The 24,044-nt window shown below is 39.2% G+C and overlaps 1 protein-coding gene and 1 long non-coding RNA gene across 2 annotated transcripts; both read left to right on the top strand.

Moving 5' to 3' along the window:
- The first annotated feature begins 2,835 nt into the window (after window positions 1-2,835).
- Window positions 2,836-22,366, top strand: LOC119910201. The gene is made up of 3 exons (XR_005445596.1): window positions 2,836-2,896; window positions 19,613-19,755; window positions 22,229-22,366. It is a non-coding gene; the product is annotated as an uncharacterized LOC119910201 (long non-coding RNA).
- lamtor3 (late endosomal/lysosomal adaptor, MAPK and MTOR activator 3) lies at window positions 5,925-17,228 on the top strand. The gene is made up of 7 exons (XM_038728660.1): window positions 5,925-6,487; window positions 6,784-6,820; window positions 6,940-6,974; window positions 7,060-7,118; window positions 11,587-11,720; window positions 12,821-12,884; window positions 16,659-17,228. Exons 2-7 carry the CDS (start codon window positions 6,812-6,814, stop codon window positions 16,730-16,732), a joined length of 375 nt encoding a protein of 124 aa, XP_038584588.1. The 5' UTR covers window positions 5,925-6,487; window positions 6,784-6,811; the 3' UTR covers window positions 16,733-17,228.
- Window positions 22,367-24,044: the final 1,678 nt, after the last annotated feature.

The following is a 24,044-nucleotide window of genomic DNA, read 5'->3' on the forward strand; positions in this document are numbered from 1 at the left end:
CCCTGCCCCAATTGTGTTGCTAGATACAGCAAAATATAACTCAAAAAGTAATATGGTTGGTTTTGAAATGTGGTAATCATGTCAGAGAGGTGACTGTGATATATTAAATCATCTCCACAGCAGCGATACGATGCTACATGCAAAGTCTGAACTGTCTTCATAATCAGTCAGGAAACCTCTGGACACACCTTGTCGATTCCTGTATATACTTATTTTTAATGATGTTTAAAATGATCTATGTGTGATATAGGTTGTAGTTTTAGTAGTATATAATATCAATAAACAAGTGTTATACCACATTTGGATGTGATTATGGAGACATAAGACATAAATGTTGTTGTTTGTTTATGCTGCAAGTGTAAAGAAAAGGTATTTATCATTTTGAATGTTTTATTTAAAAAAGAATGAAAATATTATCCAGAACAGGGAAAAATATCTTTGTATTTTTTCTACCCTCCTGGGCATAAAACAAAAACAATGTACAGGTATTCATCCACGCAGTGGATGGAATTATTTGTGTAGCAGTCAGTGACATTACATCTTACACCCTGCTAGGATTAAACCTCTGTATTGTCCGTGTGGATCAGGATAACAGTTGCATATCTTCCAGCACCTCAGTATCACGACTCTGTCTAAATGCTCCACATTGCCACACTACAAACTGTCTGTATGCTGCCTGACTGAACGGTCTGTTACTCTGTCCTGGGTCTGGAAGATCAGCCATGTGTGGTGCATGGAAACACTGTTGTCTGGATGTTGTCCACAGTCCTCAGATTCTGGTCTGTAAAGGAATATACAGTTGTTAGAACCCCAGATAGGAAACGCTGCTCTCCACTCGTCACACTGCGCACATCCTCCAGTAGATTCGGCAACGCGCATTCATGTGTTTTGGGGGCGTAGCTTTGAAAAGAGCCCAGAAGGGACAGGGTGGGAGTTTCTCTTTTGGATACTTTCAAAAATCAAAATCAAGCAGTTTCTTGCTAGTTTCTCAAACTTACCTACCCTGCCTTTAATGTGATGTGTCAACTCCGGCTGTCTCTCACCCAAATGTAACCAGATTGGTTATTTTCCACCTGAAGCCAGAGGTAACGATGAAAACCAAATGATATTACAAATGTGACTGAAAGATGCTCATGAGCAATTTCTACAGATGGTGTTCAGACTAGTGACATGGAAGGGAGGTCTCCAGTCTCTGATGCTCAGAGGAATCAGTCAATGTGAGTCATCCTGGTTTCTGATTGTTGACAATATCCAGCAGTGCGTGAACAGGGACAGGGGAGATAGATCCTGAAATAGTGTGCAATGTCAGTTCCTACAGTGAACTTCAATTTGCAGTCACATATACACTTTTTTGGTGAAATATCTGGCTTTGAAGCACTGAAGTGGAACCCAAAGTTGTATAAAACTAAATAAATACCGATATGTAAAAGATTATTCAACTTGGGTGTTATCTTTGTAGTTTTGCCCATCACCTATGTTTGTTTTGACAACACTGTACAAAGTAATGGCTAAGACCTGGGAACACAGCAACATTGCTACAAAAAAGTGCTCAGGCCAAACAACATCAGCAGTCACGAAGATCACACAGGTCGTAGACTGGCTAATAGTTTAGTCATATTACCTAAACCACTTTATTTGGAGATAACACTAAAAATGAGTCTGCGATGGACTGGCGACCTGTCCAGGGTGTACCCCGCCTTGCGCCCAAAGTCAGCTGGGATTGGCTCCAGCCCCCCCGCGACCCTGTACACAGGAAAAGCGGTTGACGATGGATGGATGGATGGATGGATGGATGGATGGACTAAAAATGAGTGCACCCAAAATGTCGGTAATAAGCATCATTGCACATTGTATGTGCAAAACTAGGGTAGACTGAACCAGGAAGTGGGTCTGTTAACTGTTCAGGATGTTTACAACAGACAGTTTGAGTAATAATTCTACCCTCCTCCTTTGTTTTCCTTTGGACAAAAAGTGCATGGTCGATGGGAAGACAACATAAGGTGTATTCATTTAATAAATCTCCAGTAAACTCAGAAATCAGCATGTTAAGTGGTTTGTGCCTGTGACTGTCTTACAATAGTCTACAGCATGGTATATTGTACCTGTGTGGAAATGCTGCTGCAGTCAGTCAGAAAAAGTGAAATGCACGGTTTCCCAGCTGACATGAAGAGGAGGAAAGAATGGTTGCCTCAGGTTAACAGTAACCTTACAATCACTAAAAAGGTACTTTTTCCACAAAGAAAGGACACATCACTGGCTTAATGTTTGGTTTATTAAAAACATCACTGCAGATCATCTTCAGGCTCCACTGAACCCCCTGTGATTCTTGTGCTGAGAGAGGGAGAACAAGAGAGAGAGATGTTTAGACAAACCTACACATCTGTTAAGTTTCAGCCAGGTCAGGCTTATCCAAGAAAAGTTGAATTGGGAGCAACTGGACTGGTTATAGATTACGTTTCAGAAGACGTCCAGCTGCTCTCGATTCAACCTTTCTTGTAAACAGGTTTAAATGAGAAGGTCATGGATTGTTAAATTTTGGAACTTTATTAACAGCTTGTGCAGCTGATGTTGGCATCAGTTACTAGATAGTAGGGATGAAATCATTACCGGTTTAAAGGTAAACCATGGTATAATTCCCACGGTTATTATTACCATACACATTTTAATTACCATGATAACGGGTAGGGTTACCCGCGCTGTTATAATCTCACCGCAAACACTGTCCAGCGTCTCCCAGAAGCAGGCGCGCATGCGCAGGATGCAACGTGGGTTTCTATGGGTCAATGACAACACGGCGGAGATTTTTCAGTCACTCTGAGGATCGGTCGTATTTGAGTTTTTATGAGAGTGCTGAGGGAAACTTGACTGAAGAAAATGACCTTATAGTGAATGCAGGGTGAGTTAACTTTTAGCTTTGGTTTGTCTCTCTGACTTGCTAACAGCGTGTAAACTGAAGCTCTCAGTGTTGCTGCTCTTGTAAAAACGCTACACGTTGTTCTGCTGCTGTGTGCATCATGTGTCGGCAGAGTCTGTTCGTCCACTGCACATGAGAACACGTTACGCTGTTTAGTCAACCAACCAGCATATCCAGAAGCTACAGACTGCTCCGTATTTATGTCAGTTGTTGGGCTCGTTGCAGTCACTATCACTGTCTTCTGAATTATTTGTTTTCATGTAATTGTCCACGGGGTCATTGTATTACCTATATAATATAAAATCTAAAATCTTGATAATGTACACTTAGATGATGTTTGCAAAAGGTATTTGCTGTTATTTTATTTTTTATGCAAACAAAATGGTAAATGTATTTGTAGTTTTCAATATAAAACTTGTTGAAATGGTTTCAGTGTGTGTACCAGTACATTTTAATCTTTTTTGTCACATTTTTACAATACTGTGATAATACAGATAACCGTGATAATTTTGGTCACTATAATCGTGATATGAAATTTTCATACCCTTTCATAACTACTAGATAGTTTGTTAGTTAGTGAATGTTTTTATTTTTTCAGTTCTCCCACACAGGAACTTTGATGATGATGTGATATGAATTTGTACAAAGTAATTATGTAATTAGTGTAAACATTTCTGAGTATTGAGTATTCACCAATATGGTGCATTCGGCCACTATAATGTATTAATTGTAATCAATTGTTGTGTAAAAATGAAGCTCAAGTCACTCCGCAGGGACATTTTGAGGCAGACCAGTTTGTTTGTCCCAAAAAGGAAAAGACTAGACTGAAAGCAGATGCTATTCTCACCATCTGTGTGCATCGTCCCCAAACCTGTAAATATTAAAGTCCTCGCTGCTGATCGGAGCTATACTTTTAAAAGTGTGACAGGTATAATAAGTATCAACTCTTAAACAGTATTATTTCTTATTTTGGAGTGGTAAAATATTATTTTGAATACATATAACATTAACAGTGCCATGTCTTCTACTTGCATCAGTTTCAATAAGGGATAGAGACTAAGAGAAGGGAAAGTGAGAGTAAAAAAAGAAGAGATGCAGATACTGAAAGAAGTATGATTCCTTATAATGGTATATTATAATAGGCATGTGTTGTTTTCTTTCTCACCATGGTTCACACAGCACTCATCACTGCTCCTCCACCATGCGGAACACACACTAATAGAATACGTGTTTACTATGAATATTGCTTTTGTAATGTTTGTTAGTTAGTATACTACTTTTAGTGTTAGAGGTAAATCTCCATTTATTTCTCAAAACTGAAACCTACCTTTCCTTTTAACCTTGCCTGTTTCAGTCTCTCTTTGGTCCCGTGCTCTACAAAATGGATATTCATACAAGCCCCACTAATATAATTAACTAAAATAAAATTCACTAGTATATTTAAATAAAATGAATTACCACCCCAACCCACCCCCCCAAAAAAAAACGTTTTGAAGTATGTTATTCAAATTCTACAAGTTTGGATGAACTGGCATAACGTTCCGTGATCCGCCATTGCTGTAAAAAAATAAAAATAAAAAGTCTGTTGCAGTGAACAGAGATGACGCGCCTCTCTCTCATATAGGAATTAAGTGGTATCGCACATCACTAGAGAACAGACAACAACACGCGAATAATTATGAACAGGCACATTTGCGGTAACCTTCTTAGACAGACAGGACCCCTTTTAAGATTTTTTTTTTTCCAGTCACTTTATTTGCATTTTCAATAAACAAACAGGCATCGTTGTAACATTGCATAGACCTTCCATTGTACAGCTAAGCAGCTGGACTTCAACCAAGTCCAGTTGCCCTTGATTTTAACCTTCATTGGATAAGTATTTTAAGGCACTATTCTTTCCCAGCTTTTTCAATGACCGAAAAAATTCTTCAAATCATTAATGAATGCATTAAAACTTGGTGTAGCTTTTAAAAATCTACACTTGTGATTATAACATTTTGCTATGATGAAGATATTATTACACAAGAACTCAATATCTTTGTTTTCCATAAAACAACCAAACTTCACCTTATGGTAATCAAAAACAAGTATTACATTCTTTGTACCTAACCAATCAAATATTCTGTTCCACAACAACTTAACAACATTACAGCCATAGAAAAGATGTTCCTGAGATTCAGTATCAGTCTGACAAAACGTACAAACATTACAATCTAAATTAAATCTTACTCTTAAGAACTCATTACATGGATAAATGTCATTAATTGTTTTGAAATGAACCTCTTTCATTTTAGGAAACAATGGAAATTATAAAAATCTAGTTCGAACCTTGAAAGTCTTTCAGACAAAACTTTTCTTTTCACAGGAAGATTTGTTATCACATTTACTATCTAAGAAATTATACTTATCCACAAAGAGATTAGCAGATGTAGGTATCACAGCAGAGTATTGTAACATTCCTTTTATCTGGTTTATCAAAGACTTAGGAATGGCATTGACTACTAAGGAATACTGTCTAATTGAGCAATCCAAATTAAATTTTGTTTTAAATTCATCATGACTTAACATATTCCCACATTCATCCTTTAGATGTATTATAGTCCATACTCCTTTTTCCATCCAGTCTATATAATAGTGTTTTCCTCTTATGTAAGATGTACCTGTTGTTCCATATTGTAGCCTTATGAGGGGAAAAATTGCTTATACATCATTTTCCAATACAGTAATACCTGCATATGATAATCTGATAACTTAAGTGGCAACTTTGATGGGTCAAAATCACATTTTAACAGAACACCAATTCCTCCTACCCTTTGAAAAAGATAAGCTGGAAAACTAAACCATAAATAGTGTTCCTGTTTTATAAACATTTGCAACCATTTAAATTTAATAACTCCATTCATTACTTAAAAATCAATCACATCCATTCCGCCTTCTTCCACTGGTTTAACCATGTCACTTTTTCTAATCCAATGCTGCTTATTATTCCAAATAAAATTATAATGCATTTGGTTTATTTTCTTGATACATCTGTCTGGAACTGCTAAAGAGTATGCAGGCTAGTCTAGAAATCGCTTCCATTTTCGTTAACAAAATTCTTCCAAAAATCGAGATATTTCTTTGTAACCAGCTATTTAAAATTCTTTGATTCTTTTGCAAAACATCTTGAATGTGAGTGTTTCCCCTGTCATTATGGCCTTTAGTGATAGTTACTCCCAAGTACTTAACCTCCTTTTTGACTGAATAGTCAAAATCTCACAATCTCACACTTCTTTAAATTTAAGTACAACCCTGAAGCTTCAGAAAAAATAGAAACAGCTTTTAAGGCATTAGCCCTTTTAAGAATGTGAAGAACGGCTCTTGCTGGCGGTACGGATCTGGCCCCTGACAGGCACTAGCAGCAGCGGATGGAACTGTGCTGAATGCTGCGGCAGTGTGCAGCAATGTTGCGCAACATTGACACTCCTCAACACTTTTCCGAGAGCCGGAAAGAAAACAAACGTGTCATGTGATTTGTGCTCGCGCCTATGTACGTGTATGAGCTGGACAGCTAATTAAACGGAGTCAAAGAAGGTCAGTGAAAGCGTTTACTGTTTTAATTAGCATTCTTGTTTTATCTGTGACTTTAAAGTCACCTAAACACCTGACAGAACTGCTGGTAGTTGATTTATTATAGTATGTAACTGTTAGCGTTAGGCTAGAATAATGTCAGCAGTTAGGTTATCTTGCTAACTAGCTAACAGGTCAGCATATCGTTCCTTTCATTCACTTTAGTGTTAACGTTAGCAGTTGTGTCAACAGTGAAGTGAAGTAACGTTAACGTTAGTCTTCATCATGAGGAGGTTAATGGAGCCTGTTGTCTCCCACAGCTCGGATAACACGCTAACACTGGCTGCCATGGCTGACGTGAGTACCAGAGTCCCTGTCCTCGGTAGCACGGAGGATAATGAAATGTATATTTTGTGACACTCATGTTGAAGCTTGTCTGACTTGTTTGGTTTTTTTTTACATATATATCTGTGCAGGATTTTAAGAGATACTTGTACAAACAGTTGCAGAGGTGCGTATGACTGATGTAGCACGATGTTTCAGTCAAACTGTCAGTGTGTTGAGTCATAAAATTTACGTTACTTTCTGTTCTCCAGCGTTGAAGGCCTTCATGCTATTGTAGTGACAGACAGGGATGGAGTCCCAGTTATTAAAGGTAAGAAACTTCTTCTCGTCTGTCACATTATGGCTGTATGCATTTCCTGTACAACCCCACAGCAAAGGGCAGCCACACTGAACTCCAGAGAAAGCAGAGAATTTGTAAAAGCCCTGCTTTTTGGAGTTTTGATAAATGTGCTGTACTTGCATATCACCTTTCTAGTCTTCTGACAAATTAAAACACTTTTCACTACATATCACATTCACCCGGTTCATACCCAGACCACAGAGGCTAAGGTGCCAGCAGCCCCAGCCTGTAGAACATGGACGACACTGTGATTTGAAATGTTCTTTTACTCCTAAGTCCTTTCAGACACACAATCTGTAATAATACTGGACTAATCTGTCACTTAAATCAATCTAACATGACATTTATCATGTGTTAGAGTGGAGATTTTTTGTTGTCTAATTTCTAGCATAAAATATGGAGGACCAAAACTGCCAAAATCTAAACTAAATTAATAAATCTATTAATATGCCAATAAATGCACCAAGACTAATATTACAGTGCTCATATTATGCTTATTTTTAGGTTCATAGTTATTTAGGAGTTGTACCAGAACAGGTTTACATGGTTTCATTAGGGCTGGGTAGCAAGTTCAATACTTTTTAGGCACTGACTGAATTGCCTCAATACCATCGAGTATCAAAAAATGCCTTGTCTTTCGGTACCAAAGTTCGATACCTAAATGTTCTTGTTAACACCAATGAGCCAATAATTATGCAGCATTCTTGATGTGCCCACATCTAAGTGATTGTAAGTGGCTGTGGTGATTTAAACACTACTTCATGCCGGTTACGCACAGAGATGTGGCTTGTGGATGTAAAAGACGTGGAGAAAACCAAAAGTGTGGCTTGATGCAACAGCGCGTGATGCAATATTTGCAACGTAAAATAATCGCTGCCAAGGGCAGTGACACGACAAGCCTGGTGAAGCCCTTGACTGTGCATGGAATAAATTTAAGAGCAGAAAGTTGCTCCGTCTTTGCTGCAACAAGACAGAGCCGGTGGAGTCATCGTCTCATTGCCCTACTGCCACCGAGCCTGAGGATCAGTAAGTGACGCCACCGCCACACACGGACCTGTATGTGCAGACGGCAGAAGCGCTTCCATGTGACGTTGACATCACGTACTGATCCTTGGGCTGATGTCTGCGACTTTGCTGCAGTGGATTAAAGACACACGCGGCTGAGTTTACTTTCTATTGTGATAGTTGTTGCCTGGACACCTCTTCCTCTAGTAAGGGGGAAACTTTGATATGTTGTGGCAGAAACTTGTTTCCATGAGATGAGATGAGTGATTTCTCTCTCTTTCTTTCAGGCCTATTGCCATGAATGTTTAGGTTGCAATGTTGCCAGAGCACAAATTCACATATATGCAATAAAAAAATATATAATTAATAAACAATGAAATCACATTCTAAAAACTAAAGGGAGAGGAATAAAAACAACAAAAACACAATGTAGGCCTATGTTACATTGAAAATATCTTGGTTTTGACAAGCAGTAGCATTTTTCAGAGGACAATTATTAAAATAAACTATTAATGATAATAATGTGATAATTAGGTTACTTTATACAAACAACAATGGTTCTCCGTTTGTTGAGAATAAAATTGGTATCGAAAAAAGTATCTTTCAGGAACCGATATCGAAGTCGAGGTATCATATTGATATTGAAAATCTTTGAACAATACCCAGCCCTAGGTTTCATTTTCAAAAAACACCATATTTTTGTCATACTGCACATTGCTGCCGCACCTATTTTCAAGCTGTGTGAAATGCTCCATTTTAGTTATGGAGTGATCCTACAAGATCTTTGTTGGGAGTTGCACATGAGCAGTTCCTAGTTAAGGACTGCTAGCCAATCAGAGTAGGGCGGGTCCTGGATAGCAGGTAAACACGTCTTCAGTTCAGCTGTACGTGTTCCTGACCAGCTTAGCAACATGGACTGGAGCAAGAGTTTCAGACTGATAAGTTATTAATCTGTAACAAATGTATCTTTCATACGTAAATTTTTAACTGAGCTCTGTCTCTACATCAGGTTAACAATTTAATGTTATTTGACTGCCTGGAGGGTAGTGAACGTTGTTGGAGTTCAGCGGGCGGATGTTGTCACTGTGTGTGCTGCAGCTCAGTGTGTTTTTGAGGGCGTGTCTGACTAGCTGCTAGGCGAGCATCATGACGCGTGTTACGACGTGACGCAACACGGTAATGGAGGTAAAGGCTGGACTACAAACGAGCTGTTTTCAGGCAGTTCAGAGCAGTGCTTTCTGTGAGAGATGGTAACTCCCTTTGGGCTGGACCTTGGGCTTTTTCACTTTGCAAACTTGTTACATGCATAAAAAAGATGTATAAGAGATATATATAGATAGATAGATAGATAGATAGATAGATAGATAGATAGATAGATAGATAGATATAGAGATATAGATAGATAGATATAGAGATATATATAGATAGATAGATATAGATAGAGATAGAGATATATATAGAGAGAGATATAGATAGAGATAGAGATAGATAGAGATAGAGATAGATATAGATATATAGATATATATATATCTATATAGATATATCTATATAGATATATATCTATATAGATATATCTATATAGATATATCTATATAGATATATCTATATCTATATCTATCTATATCTATATCTATATATCTATATATATATCTATATATATATATCTCTATATATATCTCTCTATCTCTATATCTCTATATCTCTATATATATATATATCTATCTATATCTATCTCTATATCTATATATATATATATATATATATATATATATATATATATATAGAGATATAGATATAGATATAGATATATATAGATATAGATATAGAGATATAGAGATATATATAGAGATATAGAGATATATATAGAGATATAGAGATATATATAGAGATATAGAGATATATATATAGAGATAGAGAGATAGAGAGAGATATATAGATATAGATATATAGATAGATATAGATATATAGATATAGATATAGATATAGATATAGATATAGATAGATATAGAGATATAGATATAGAGATATAGATATAGATATAGAGAGATAGATATATATATAGATATAGATAGATATATATAGATAGATATAGATAGATATAGATAGATATAGAGATATAGAGATATAGAGATATAGAGATATATAGAGATATATATAGAGATATATAGAGATATATATATAGAGATATATAGAGATATATATATAGAGATATATATATATATAGATATAGATATAGATATATAGATAGATATAAATTAAAACTATCTCAGTAAAGGAGAGGGGGAAAGTCAAAAAGCAGAATACCACCTCTTTAACATAAATGCCAGCATTCATTAATTGTAGAGAATAAACAGTGTTTGAAACATTAGTAAGCTAATGTTCAGTCAAATGAAGATGTTTCTGTTACTAGTAGTCACTTAAATGTTGTTACAATTTTTGACTATCTTACAACATATTACAATGATAAAATAAATCCATGTAAGAATTAACTTTTAAGTCAACTACTTAAGTAAAAATACTGATTGTCCAGTTTAGGGAAGGGCAAAAAGTAGACCCCATGACAAACCTTGAATGACAGCCCCCTATTTTGATAATGAAGCAGAAATGCATACGGATATGTAAAAAGAAAGCACATAAATGAATAAGTTTGGGGAAATAAAAAGCATGCCATGGTTCCATAGGACTACGTGCTCAAACATTTCATAGCCACTGAAGAGACGACAATTGGCCTGAAGACACTGAGGCATGTTGTTTGGCGCGTTATGGCTGTGCTGCGGTTGCCGGAGCTAATCGTGGTCATTCTAGTTGATGTCTGTGAGTCCACCAGACGTGGCCGCAGCGCTCTCTGCTTTGCAGAGAATAGGTAGCCAGTCTTTTTTTGACGGAAGCTGCGTCAGGAGGGAGAGAGGGGTAAGCACTGAATGTATTGAGCTTGACTGAGTGGCGGAGTACTGTGTGCAGTGATTGACACTGCAGTAGAGACTGCTCCTTGCTCTTATTGGTTGCTTTGTTCAAGCGGTGGATTCAAGCATATGGCATCAGGAGCAGTAGGAGCCAGAGGAAGCTGCTGATTTGTCTCGTGTACTGCTGTCAGGAGACAGGGACAGATTCAGCAGTTATTTTTCGAAGAATTCCCTGCTGCAGCTTTAATCTTTAGTCTGATCTCACTCCTGTCACATGGAAAACCACAGCCCCCGATGTGTACTCAGGTATATTCACTGTAAAGAAAGGATCCAGTATACTCTGTTATGGGTAAGTTTTTTTGCAGATAAGTTGCATTATGCATATTTTTTAAGATAATATTTTAACCTAGTTGTGTAGTCAGAGAGGAGGGGGAGCAGCCAGCCCATGTCTTGAAATTGTATTTTTTATTTATCTTTGCCTTTAGTTTACTATTTGAGTTTTTGTTAACATTGCTTCTGTGTCCCTGCAGTTGCCAATGACAACGCCCCAGTCCACGCACTGAGACCTGGCTTCTTGTCCACTTTTGCTCTGGCCACAGATCAGGGCAGCAAGCTGGGCCTCTCTAAGAACAAGAGCATCATCTGCTACTACAACACCTACCAGGTCAGACGCCAGCTCTCTAGTAATGATCGATTTGTCTTGACAATTGATGTAGTTTTGGCCCTTTCAGGTCAGTTTCTGTCCGCTCCATCATGCACCTGATGTATTATGATTGATTACACTAGGGCTGCAGCTAACAATGATTTTAATATTCGAAGCTTCAAAACAAGTACTTTAAGAAGTACTTTTGCTTAGCGGCCGCTAATCGTTGTGGTGTTCACACTATGTGACTGATCGGTGACAGGGGGTCACACACTACAGGAGCTGACAAGGACTCTGTCACCCGACGCTGGTCTCCAAACCACGTTTGGTCAGGAAAACACACGGGAAATGATGCGAACCTGCACACGAAACAGCTGTTGTTTGTTATTATAAAGAATCTGGGTGAAAGAATGGATTAGCACACGCAGGTAGCAGGGATTATCTGAGCTACAGATAGAGCTGGAGGGGAGTTAAAAGGTGCAGCTCCCCAACACCCTGTTAACTCCTGACTGTGAGGTTACAACTCAGGGGACAAAAAGGAGAACAACAAATGCACGTGTACATTTTCAGCTGAGAACTGCGGCTTACTTTGGCTTCAACTCAACATTCAATCATGATTTCAGTTAAATGCTGAAGTTGCTGATACTGTTGCCTTGTCTGTGGTCCGCTGGCAGAACACCGGCTGCTTTCTGATAAGGCGCCATCATGCTGTTGCCATGGCGACATAAGTTTCGTTTTACGGTGGATGGATTGTGACATTAGAGTTGTTTTCTTTAGCTTTAGCTTATAATCCCATACTGTGGACACTTTTGTGTGTGGACGCTGTTTTCTTTCTTCCTCCACTTTTCAGACAGCTCCATTATAATCACGTTGTGTTCACAGCGTAAGCGTGATGTGTGACAGTAATAAATGTCCGTGCAAATAGTTATATGGATTAAACGAAGCATTGATGCAAAGAATTTGCATCGATGATCAGCAAGATCAGTCAGCTGTTTGACGCTGTGAGGTGTCCTGAGGCTAAACACTGACTATGTTTCAGATTTTAGATATATTAATAGTGATCTGCTTTCATAAAGTCTGCCTTTGGCCTCACGTGTCTCTTGTGTCTCTTTGCTGAACAGATTGTGCAGTTCAACCGGTTACCACTGGTCATCAGTTTCATTGCCAGCAGCAACGCCAACACAGGTAACATCTTTTACTTCTTTACTTTTACTAACATCTTTAAGTCAGTGACTGGACTCACTCCACTTTTCACGTTTCAGTCACACATACTAAAGATAATGAAGCAGATATGTATTATAAATTAGTAGGAATGGATTCCGATAGCTGGTTCCATTTTGGATCTGGTTCCAAGTTGGTATAACTCCTATTGATTAAGCTCTGTGGCCAACAAATCCCTTATTAAATCTGTCACTCACATTCTCTTTTAGATAGTTTCTTTTACTTCTTTTTGGCAAAAACCTGACAGTTACACACATGCTAACTCTGCAGCAGTTGTAACCAAGCCTTCCTGACCATGGTGTACCGCCTTAACTTTCAATGCAGTTTATTCATATAGCGCCAAGTCATAACAGAGCAACATTGGACAAGTAGGCACTAATAAAATACAGCTACCAGTTAATTTCTATAAATTGAAGTAACGTTCAGTTACATAGCGGCCAATAGACGAAGCCTAGGCTACTGATTAAGATTCCCTGCTCAGCTGCGCAGTCTGAAGGGGAGGAGAGATGTTTGTGAGGGCTAACAGGCTTCACTTTTCCAAACTTTTCTTGGTCTTGAGAGCCAGATACACTGTATCTGACACAGTAGGCTACATTTACTGCCAGAATATTTTCCTCCACTTGCGTTCACCGGCACTTTCTGCCACTCGGACAATCAAACACTCGCTACGCACCTCCCGATTCCTTACAGGAGTTACGCTGCTCTAATAACAACATCTGTTATGTAGATGTTCTGTATAGAACGATGGAGGGGAAGCTAGCCAAGCATTGTGTGTTGCCGTGCTCGCACAATGTGCGAGTGAAAACATTTGTAGCACATAGTTTAATGATCATGGGAAGTTAATGTAGCGGCGGTCATGATACAGCAGCGGTGTACCGCCACTCCTGAAAGCATATAGGGGAAACACTGCGGCGGCGTGGTGGCAAAGTTCCACATTTCGCTGTGACACAGTATTTATAGTACTGTTTATTATATAATAATAATAATAATAATAATAATAATAATAATAATAATTTATTTTATTTATAGGTGCCTTTCTGAACACTCAAGGTCACCTCGCAAAACATAATAAAACAGTCCAGCAATAATCGATAAAATTAATAACTATAATTACTGTGCATAAAATCAGGGTACAAAGCAACTGGAAACAAAGATTGAGAGAGTGATCACGGGGGATATGCCAGTGTTTTCAGGCGGGATTTAAAAATGGAAAGTGAGTCAATGTTGCGGATGTCTGGTGGAAGAGAGTTCCAGAGACGAGGGCCAGAGCGGCTCAAGGCTCTCGACCCCATGGTGATCAAACAAGTAGGAGGTACAGTGAGGTGAATAGAAGAAGAAGACTGGTGTATGGGTGGGTCTTTTAATAGGTAGGAGTGAGGTACCGAGGAGCGAGGTTATGAATGGCCTTGAAGGTCAGGAGCAGAGTTTTGAAATCAATGCGGTATTTAACTGGAAGCCAATGAAGCTGCTGAAGGACAGGAGTAATATGATTAATAGAAGGGGTTCTGGTGATGATACGGGCAGCAGAGTTCTGAACCAGTTGAAGTTTATGAAATTAACATGTGATCAGAAATGGGAAGGTTGGCTGCAGTGCATCCCTGAGGAGTGACACCAGAGCAGCAAACCAGTGCAAAACATGACCTTTGGAGTGAGTGGTAAAGTGAATATGTTACTCCAATCCAAAACTGTCCAGGCAAGATGTAAATTCCCTTGTGTATGGATTAGAGGTATTGTCCATATGTATATTAAAGTCCCCCAGCAGTATTACATTAGGGGAGAGTGAGCAGATAAATGTGAAAAAAGCAGCAAATTAATTTATAAATTGGGCTTGGGGGGACGATAGATAGTTGCCACTTTAGTTGGAATAGGGCCGTTCAGTTGTAGGGCGATGGATTCAAATGAACCGTGAGAAGGTACAGAAACGGGGGAGATTTTCCACTTCCTCCCCCTCTGCCTGAGTCATGGGGTTGACAGATGTAAACAAACCCAGGGGGAGTAGATTCATTCAGCTGTGAAAAGTCATTAGGTCGTTGCCATGTTTCAGTTAAACACAGAAAATCAAACTTATGATCACTCAGAAGATCCTGGAGGAGAGGACCCTTGTCTGTTGGGTGAGAACAGTCTGAGCTGACGTTGTTGTGGCCATGTTGGTGTTAGCCGACCTAGCTAACGTTAGACTGGCTACGATATGTGCTGCGCATCACGTACAAAAAGTTCAAGACAATTCAACTTTGCGGCGGGCTTGTGCGTGAGGTGAGCACAACCGCAACAGTTTCACGGGAACTGGATTCAATAAGCAGACTCTCAACTGGATCAGATTAACTAAAATGTATACCCCATCCCTAGGAATGAATCAACTTGGACTGGCTGTTGTGTCAAAGTATTTACTAGAATCACTAAAAATAAGATGGGGCCTGTAGGTTCCCATGTATTGTCAGAAAGACCAGCGCTGGTATGTACAAAGACAGTACCAGCACTGAAAAGGTGGAGCTAGTTTAAAATAACTAGTGCATAGGCAACTGTGGCTCAGGAGGGAAGGTCAGCGGTTCAATCCCCAGCTCCTCCAGGCTGGATGTCGAAGTGTCCTTGGGCAAGACACTGAACCCTGAATTATGTATGAATGTGTGTTTCTGTTTGAGCACTTAGGCTCAGTCTATGAATGTGTATGACTGGTTAATGCAGATGTAGTGTAAAAGCGCTTTGAGTGGTTGAAAGACTAGAAAGGCGCTATACAAGTACGGAGCATTTACATTTACATTGCCCGTTCACAGGGGCCAATGTGACCCCTCCCCGTGCTTTTTGTTCAAAATGTGTCTCGCATTGTTTTCAACTACAGCAGTGGTCGACAAGAGGCGGCCCAAATAAATAAATACAGGTGCTGGTCATATAATTAGAATATCATTCCATTCAAAAAGTGAAACTTGGATATTATATTCATTCATTACACACAGACTGATATATTTCAAATGTTTATTTCATTTAATTGTGATGAAAACTGACAACTAATGAAAATCCCAAATTCAGTATCTCTGAAAATTAGAATATTACTTAAGACTTAAGATTTTTAGAAATGTTGGCCAACATGAACATGAGAAGTATGAACATCTTTTGTGCCCTTTGTTTGTGTTTATTTTAACTAGGGCTGAACGATTAATTAAGGGTGGTGATGGGGCAGTGGATAAGATGCGTAGACTAGTTTTTAATTTGTCATTTTGTGTGCTTCATCTACGGATAACAGATCTCTGTGAACCGGTTTTGTTCCTCTCTCTGCACAGCTACATGGAGCATTTCAGAATAAGAGCGTTTAGCCTTTCTGATTTTGCTGATTTCTTTAGTTGTCCTTATTTTTTGTGCTTATACCATGGTTAAGTAGGCTATGTAGTTCAATTGTTTCTTTTTTGTTTTAACTGTGTTTATTGTTGATTTACGATTGGGAGTCTGCACAGGGGGGTTTATTATGAAATCGACCGGATTCTCTATGCCGTGCTGTGTCTGACTTCTTGCCTGGTTTATCTACTCGGTGCTGCTTGAAGTAGCTTATCTAAGTAAATTGAATTGTTGTCGAATATATGTGGCAGAAAAATCGCATTTAAATATTTTCCCCAAATCGTTTTTTTCCCTCTGTTGTTTGCACTGATAAGGAGCAGCACTCCTAATTTCATTGTCTATTTTTGTACAATGACAATAAAGGCTTTCTAATTCTAATAATTCTAACTACACTACGCTGTGTGTCCTCAGGTCTCATCATGAGTCTGGAGAAGGAGCTGGCCCCCCTTATAGAGGAGCTGAGGCAGGTGGTGGAGGTGACATAAACGGGACCACCCAGAGCAAGATCCACAGCAGAATCACCAGTCTGGATCACATCCTTCCCTCTAAATCTCTCGCTGTCTCTAATGGTGCACTGGGAAAACCTGCCTGGAGGTTTTCACAGTTCCAAGGACTGACTTGGAAGTGTTAACATCCTCAGACCTGTTTATGTTCTGATTGAACTTTCCTGTATTCCATATTATGTTTCCTAGGGTGGCGGAGGCATGACCCGCCCTAGTCTGATATGCTTACCCTGATATTCTAATTACCTTAATCAGTCTCACTCCTCTTGCCTAAACCTAACCAACCCAACCAACGAAAGCAACGAGTACTAGCAAATCAGAGGCAGAGTAGAGCGGGTCATGACTTCACCGCCCACTACTCATCCTGTACTGCTCTGTTGACTTTCCTTTCTGCCATTTTTTGTTAGGGTTCATACAGTTCATATGTCAAATCAAATGTCAAGAAGTCAGAATAAATGTTTGATTTTTAGCACCTAAAGTGGTTTTCTGACCTTGGTTTTATAGTCATTTTATTGACAACTGCAGTCCAGTCATTCTTTGTTGGAGGGTTTGCCTTTCCAGCTAGCAGGTATAATAGAGCTATAGGTAGTTTTATTCACCTTCTCTATGTAAATAATTTGAAAATATAAACAATTATTTTTTTATAATTTTTATTTTTCCATTTTTCCGAATCAGCCAGGTATGTGTACACATAAGAGGAATTTGACTCTGGATTGTAAAATGCTCACGATGTGCTTACTTATACAATACAATAAGACAGTAATAAAATCAGACAGGCTACAGTGTAGAGAACACGTATATACACACTAAACAAAACAGACAGATTGAGACAATAGTGCAACGAGCAGAGTGATAAGGATTGTAATGGAAATTTGTCCTTTAGTGAGTCTTCTGAAATAAAGAGTCCAATCCAGACGTCTTTTAAGGGTTTTATTCTTTGCAAAGGGTCAGACAAACATACAGAGTGCAAAACAGTCTGCAGAGTGTAAGACAAAGAGCCAGTGAAGAAGCAGGTGACTTTATACTGTAAGGGTATTACGCAGCTATCTAAGGGACGAAGGGAGTAGGGACCAGCTGTCCTGAGATGAAGGCCTATCAAGGACAGTCTGATAAGAAAACTCTCTAACGAGCATCTTTCCCATGGGAAACTTCACCTAGCTGTAACATGATAAAATAATCAAATGCCACACAGTGAAACACTGGTCTATTGCGATGAAGCATGCAGGGTGAAACAGTAAATACAGTAAAATATCAACTTTCCATCACAGGATGCAGGAGTAAATTATTATGTACATGTGATGTACATGAGGGGGATGTGCTATACAGGTACATGAGGAAGGTGGATTTTCTGTTTTCAACAAACATTGGGGGTAGTCTGCCTCACAGCTAGTGAGAACAAACCTTACATTAAAAGGAAAAGGGTACTAAAATGAGTTGATGAGATGAATAAGAAATTATTGAGATATAGGTATGTATATATATGTGTATACAAATAAATATACACATGTAAATATATATAGACACACAGTTTTGTATATATTTTATATATTCGTATGTGCATAAAACCCATATATACTTATAATTGTTGTACACTCTCCAACATACACATACTTTTGCTAGTAGTAGTAATTAAAACTACACCATAATAATGAATAAAACACCCAAGGGACAACATAGATATACCAATGCCACACATCAGTGAAATATGGATAAAATATATAGGATGAATTAAATTTCACTAGAGATAATCTGTCCCTTGGACCGCTATTCTAATTATTGGGTATGGCAGGGAAGTAAATTGAAAAAACAAACAAACAAAAAAAAAATGGTTCTGATTCAAGGAGCTGAACTGTACCTCCCATCCAGGTTTTTCATACCTCCTCACTAAAATAGGAAGTAAAAACTGAGAAAGGCAAAAAAACAAGCAAACAAAACTATATACATAAGACAAGTGGGTATTAGATTTGTTTACTTGCTATCTTCCCCCTTAACTCTTTATCCGGTCGATATTTAGAGCCCCCTTTCTTTTATCCCTCCCACCACACACACACACTCTAACTCAGGTCAGGTCAGCTCTTGGAGGGGTGATATAGTTAATCCATTTACACCAGAAGTCCTTAAATTTAGATTTTTTGTAGTCTTAAACTGAAAGTCATTCCATTACATATATTTTATGTATTGAGTTTCTTACTTGCTATAAGTACAAATACTTATCTGCAGGAGTCAAAAGGTTAGGTGCTTCGAGGCCTAGGTACTAAAATGATATATGGAAAGGGGGGGTCATTTTTAAAATGGCCTCTATACGATTATGAACTTCATGCCAGAAGGGTAGTACTTTCATTCCCAGAATATATGAGAGTGGTTTGCCTCGTTGGTGCCGCATTGTCTCCAGCAACTTGTCCCTGTTTTTTGTGTTATTAATGCTTACAATGTTATGGGGGAGTGGTCTGATATGTCAATTGTCCTGATTTCACATTCTTAAATTCTGTGTCTTCACTAAGAGTAAAAAAGTAGTCAATCATAGAATAGGTGTTATGGGGTGCGGAGAAATGTGTCCCTGCTGGTTAGGTGGAGTTCTCTCCAGATGTCAATAATAAGTTCTTCCATAGGATATTTATTGGGATAGGTCTTAACTAGAAGTACCCAATGTGGATAATGTAATGTTCATATTGCCAACACATACAAGTATTCCCCCAGTTTCAGTGGACATAATTTCAAATCGTTATAGAAGGTCCAGTCGCTGTAGTTGAGTATGGTTAATATCCCATCTAGTCTGATAACATTCCTGGCCGTGTACTAAAAATCTGAGCCAATCAGCTAGTTGATGTTATTACTGACATTGTCAACATCTCACTGCCTCAGGAGAGGGTTCCCACCTGCTTCAAGGCAGCCACCATCTTTCCTGTACCTAAAAGGTCTGCAGTGTCTAGTCTGAACAACTACCGCCCTGTTTCTCTCACCCCCATTCTGATGAAGTGCTTTGAGAAACTGGTTCTTCAGCACAGGTAAGACACACTTGTCTTTATACTCCTCACCTGGTTGCCGCCACACACGCTTGACACCATCTGAACCAAATAAGTTTATCTTGGTCTCATCAGACCACAGGACATGGTTCCAGTAATCCATGTACTTAGTCTGCTTGTCTTCAGCAAACTGTTTGCGGGCTGTCTTGTGCATCATCTTTAGAAGACGCTTCCTTCTGGGACGACAGCCATGCAGACCCATTTGATGCAGTGTATGGTCTGAGCACTGACACTCACTACTTTTACATTGTAGCAAAGTGTCATTTCTTCAGTGTTGTCACATGAAAAGATAGAATCAAATATTTACAACAATGTGAGGGGTGTGCTCACTTTCGTTAGAGATACTGCATACACATGCATTATGAGAGATGGTTCAGATTCCTTGTTCAGTGGTGTGTGACAAAAAATGTATGGTCACAGTTTTTGGTTTAATTTAACGTTATCTTTTTTTTGTAGCACTGTGTATGTAAATTTAATGGTGAGTCGACAAAGTCCTCTGTAGTGGTATACATATTTGTAATACAAAAGCACAGACAGTAGTGGGCAGCAGAGCACTTGCCTGCTGCCGGTTGGAGACTGTTTTGATGACATAGCTGCCCTAATCTTGCCATTCTGGCTAGACCGTCAAGACTAACGGCAGTTTATGTTTATCATTTCTCTTGTTTCACAGGTTAGTAAGTTGCACAAAACCACAAAACCAATAAATAACCATAGTGAATCATTATCTCTTGTGTTAAAGTTGTTTTTGGATGCTAAAATCTGGATGACCTGTAATTTTCTAATGTTAAACTCAGATAAAATTGAAGTTATTGTTCTGGGGCCTAAGCACCTCCGTGACGCATTATCTAAAGATATAGTTTCCCTTGATGGCATCGCCCTGGCCTCCAGCACCACTGTGAGGAATCTTGGAGTTATCTTTGATCAGGACATGTCGTTTAAGTCTCACATTAAGCAAATTTCAAGGACCGCCTTTTTTCACCTACGTAATATTGCGAAAATCAGGAACATCCTGTCTAAAAATGATGCAGAAAAACTAGTCCATGCATTTGTTACTTCTAGGCTGGATTACTGCAATTCTTTATTATCAGGCTGCTCGAAAAAGTCCATTAAGACTCTTCAGCTGATCCAGAATGCTGCAGCACGTGTTCTGACAGGAACCAGGAAAAGAGATCACATTTCTCCTGTTTTAGCTTCTTTGCATTGGCTTCCTGTAAAATCCAGAATAGAATTTAAAATCATTCTTCTCACCTACAAAGCTCTTAATGGTCAGGCACCATCTTATCTTGAAGAACTCATAGTACCTTACTACCCCACCAGAGCACTGCGCTCCCAGAATGCAGGGTTTGTAGTTCCTAGAGTCTCCAAAAGTAGACTAGGAGCCAGAGCGTTCAGCTATCAAGCTCCTCTCCTGTGGAACCAGGTTCCAGTTTGGGTTCAGGAGGCAGACACCATCTCCACATTTAAGAGTAGGCTTAAGACTTTCCTCTTTGATAAAGCTTATAGTTAGGGCTGGCTCAGGTGAGTCCTGAACCATCCCTTAGTTATGCTGCTATAGGCCTAGACTGCCGGGGGATTTCCCATGATGCACTCTCTCCTCTACTTTCTCTCCCTCTGTAATGGGATGCCATTATTGCATGTTACTAACATAACTTCTCCCCTTTCTGGTAGTCAAATGTAAATATAATGTGCTTTTCGACCACTCAAAGCGCTTTTACACTACATCTGCATTCACCAGTCACACACATTCATACACTGAGCCTAAGTGGTCAAACAGAAACGAACATTCACACACATTCATACACTGGCGGAATAGCCGCCAGGGGCAAATCGGGGTTCAGTATCTTGCCCAAGGGCACTTCGACACACAACCAGGGGGAGCCAGGGATTAACGGCCAACCCGCTCTACCTCCTGAACCACAGCCGCCCCAGTCTTGTGCTTTCTCGTCTCTCTCCTCTCTCCTATCACTTCCTGCAGGTTTTCTGGCTCTGGAGCTGTGGAGTCTGGATCTGTGGTTGCGGGTCACCTGCTGCCCCCGTGTTCCTGCTCGACACCCTCTGCTGCAACGACTATTGTTACTAGTCCTATTGTTATTATTGTTATTATAATCATTAACATTACGATGGTTATCATTAACACTACTATAAATATCTGTACCATTTTTCATTTAGTCTATAGCAACATCACCTTTACTGTCTGTACCTCTGTGTGTGTATTGTGTAGGCTGCCTCCCTCCCCTCTCTCTCCTTCCATCCCTCTCTCTCTGTTCCTCTCTTGCCCTCTCAATTCAATTCAATTCAAATTAGCTTTATTGGCATGAATGTGTAACAACATGATGCTTTGGCAATATTGATGAATTGAATTGAAATTGAAAATCATACATACAACATAAGAACAATCAACCCCATACATTTCATTAAACAAGTTCCTCTCTCTCTCTCCCTCTCTCACCCCCAGATGGCAGATGGCCGCCCACCCTGAGCCATGGTTCTGCTTGAGGTTTCTGCCTCTTAAAAGGAAGTTTTTCCTTGCCTCTGTCGCCTAGTGATTGCTCTCGGTGGGAATTATTGGGCTTCTGTACATAGCATCATAGAGTACGGTCTAGACCTGCTCTTTTATGAAAAGCGCTGTGAGATAACTGTTGTTGTGATTTGGTGCTATATAAATAAAACTGAAATTAAAAATTGAATTGAAATTGTAATTCCTTATGTCTCGTGAGCTAAGTTTATCGTCACACCCCTAATCTAAGACAGTCTGAACCCCATCAGTTTTCAACACAAAGTTACGCTCTTGCACCTTACCTTTCATCCCCCAAACACATTTTAGGCACAGAAAATTGGCTTGCATTAAGCCCTGATGTTAGCTAGCACTCCTGCTCCCTGGTCAATGTAAATGTCCACCATTAACGTTTATAGCTCCTGGGCATTTTCTCCGTTTCACATTTAAGTGTTTTATTTGTATTTTGTTCATAAAGATTTTGTGTTGGTTAGAGGTCATCCATATCAATTAAATGCTAGAAATGTCACTGTCTTGACTGGAATGTTACAAATGGTTGGTAAATTGAGTACAGTCAATGGTTCTGTCAGTTAGTACAGAACTACTGCAATAAAAGGTTTATTTATCCTGTTAATATAAAAATTGTTAATATGTGAAGGTTCACATTCCCTTCTAATGAGTGGAACGAGGTATAGTGACTAGGTGAATTATTTGTTATATTTAGGGCCCGAGCACAAAACGTGTGAGGTCCCTCACAACAGGAATTGACACGTTTTACGCTATAATGCACTACTCTGAGCAGGTTGGACATATGAACCTCAAAACTGTCCCAGGAAACCCTTAACACATTGATGAGGAAACTTTTTTCAGTTTACGGCTTGGCAGGGGCGTGGCAGCGAAGTGTCATGCTTCGCCGTGACACAAGAAGTTGTTTTAACTTTACTGTACATCCTCAGATCTCTACGAAATTTTACACATTTTATAAGAGTCACGCCCTGAACACATAGTGGCAACAGGAAATTACTATTAACGAAGCAACCCCCGTGGTACGTTTCACCTACATGTATGAAATTTCTGTGGCACATGTATCATGTCCAGACGTACCAAAAAGCCTCTTGGAGAGATGCCCTAAACCCAACAGGAAGTCAGCCATTTTGAATTTTACGATCATTTTTGGATGATTTACACACTCCGTACTTTAACGAACTCCTCCAGGAGTTTAGTCCGATCAACTTCAAATTTCTGCTGTGTCTTATAAAGGCATTGACGATGAAAAGTTGTGCTATCTGTGAGTTTTCGTCAATAGGTGTGTCTGTGGCGTGGCGTCCAAAATCGATGATTCACTGTGAAACAGGAAGTTGTTATAACTTCAGTGTGTATGCTCAGATCTGCACCAAACTGTACATGTAGGATGAGAGTCCCGCCCTGACCGACATTCACCCACAGTCATAGCGCCACCTGCTCGCAACAGGAAGTGTCAAGTTTTACGCTATTATGTACTACTGCCAACATATTTGCCTCACCTGCTTCAATAGTCTCAGAAGAGCCTTAAGACATTGATGATGCTATGTTGTGAATCTTGTGAGTTTTCGGATAACGGCGTTTCCTTGGTGTGATGTCAAAGTTTGATGCTCTGCCATGACACAGGAAGTTGTAACTTCGCTGTACATGCTCATATCTCTACCAAATTTCATACATTTGATAAGGGTCACGCCCTGAACACATCTACAGGTCAAAATTTACTAAACCTCATAGCCCCACCTGCTGGAATCAGGAT

Source organism: Micropterus salmoides, unplaced genomic scaffold (genome assembly GCF_014851395.1).
Source record: "Micropterus salmoides isolate LMB-PRFRI ecotype aquatic unplaced genomic scaffold, ASM1485139v1 Ms_hic_scaffold_19, whole genome shotgun sequence".
Classification (NCBI taxonomy): domain Eukaryota; kingdom Metazoa; phylum Chordata; class Actinopteri; order Centrarchiformes; family Centrarchidae; genus Micropterus; species Micropterus salmoides.

Coding starts and splice junctions, on each gene's coding strand:
- lamtor3 (XM_038728660.1), top strand. Junction 7,119..11,586: donor TGGAGTCCCAGTTATTAAAG/GTAAGAAACTTC, acceptor GTGTCCCTGCAG/TTGCCAATGACAACGCCCCA. Junction 12,885..16,658: donor CAGCAGCAACGCCAACACAG/GTAACATCTTTT, acceptor GTGTGTCCTCAG/GTCTCATCATGAGTCTGGAG.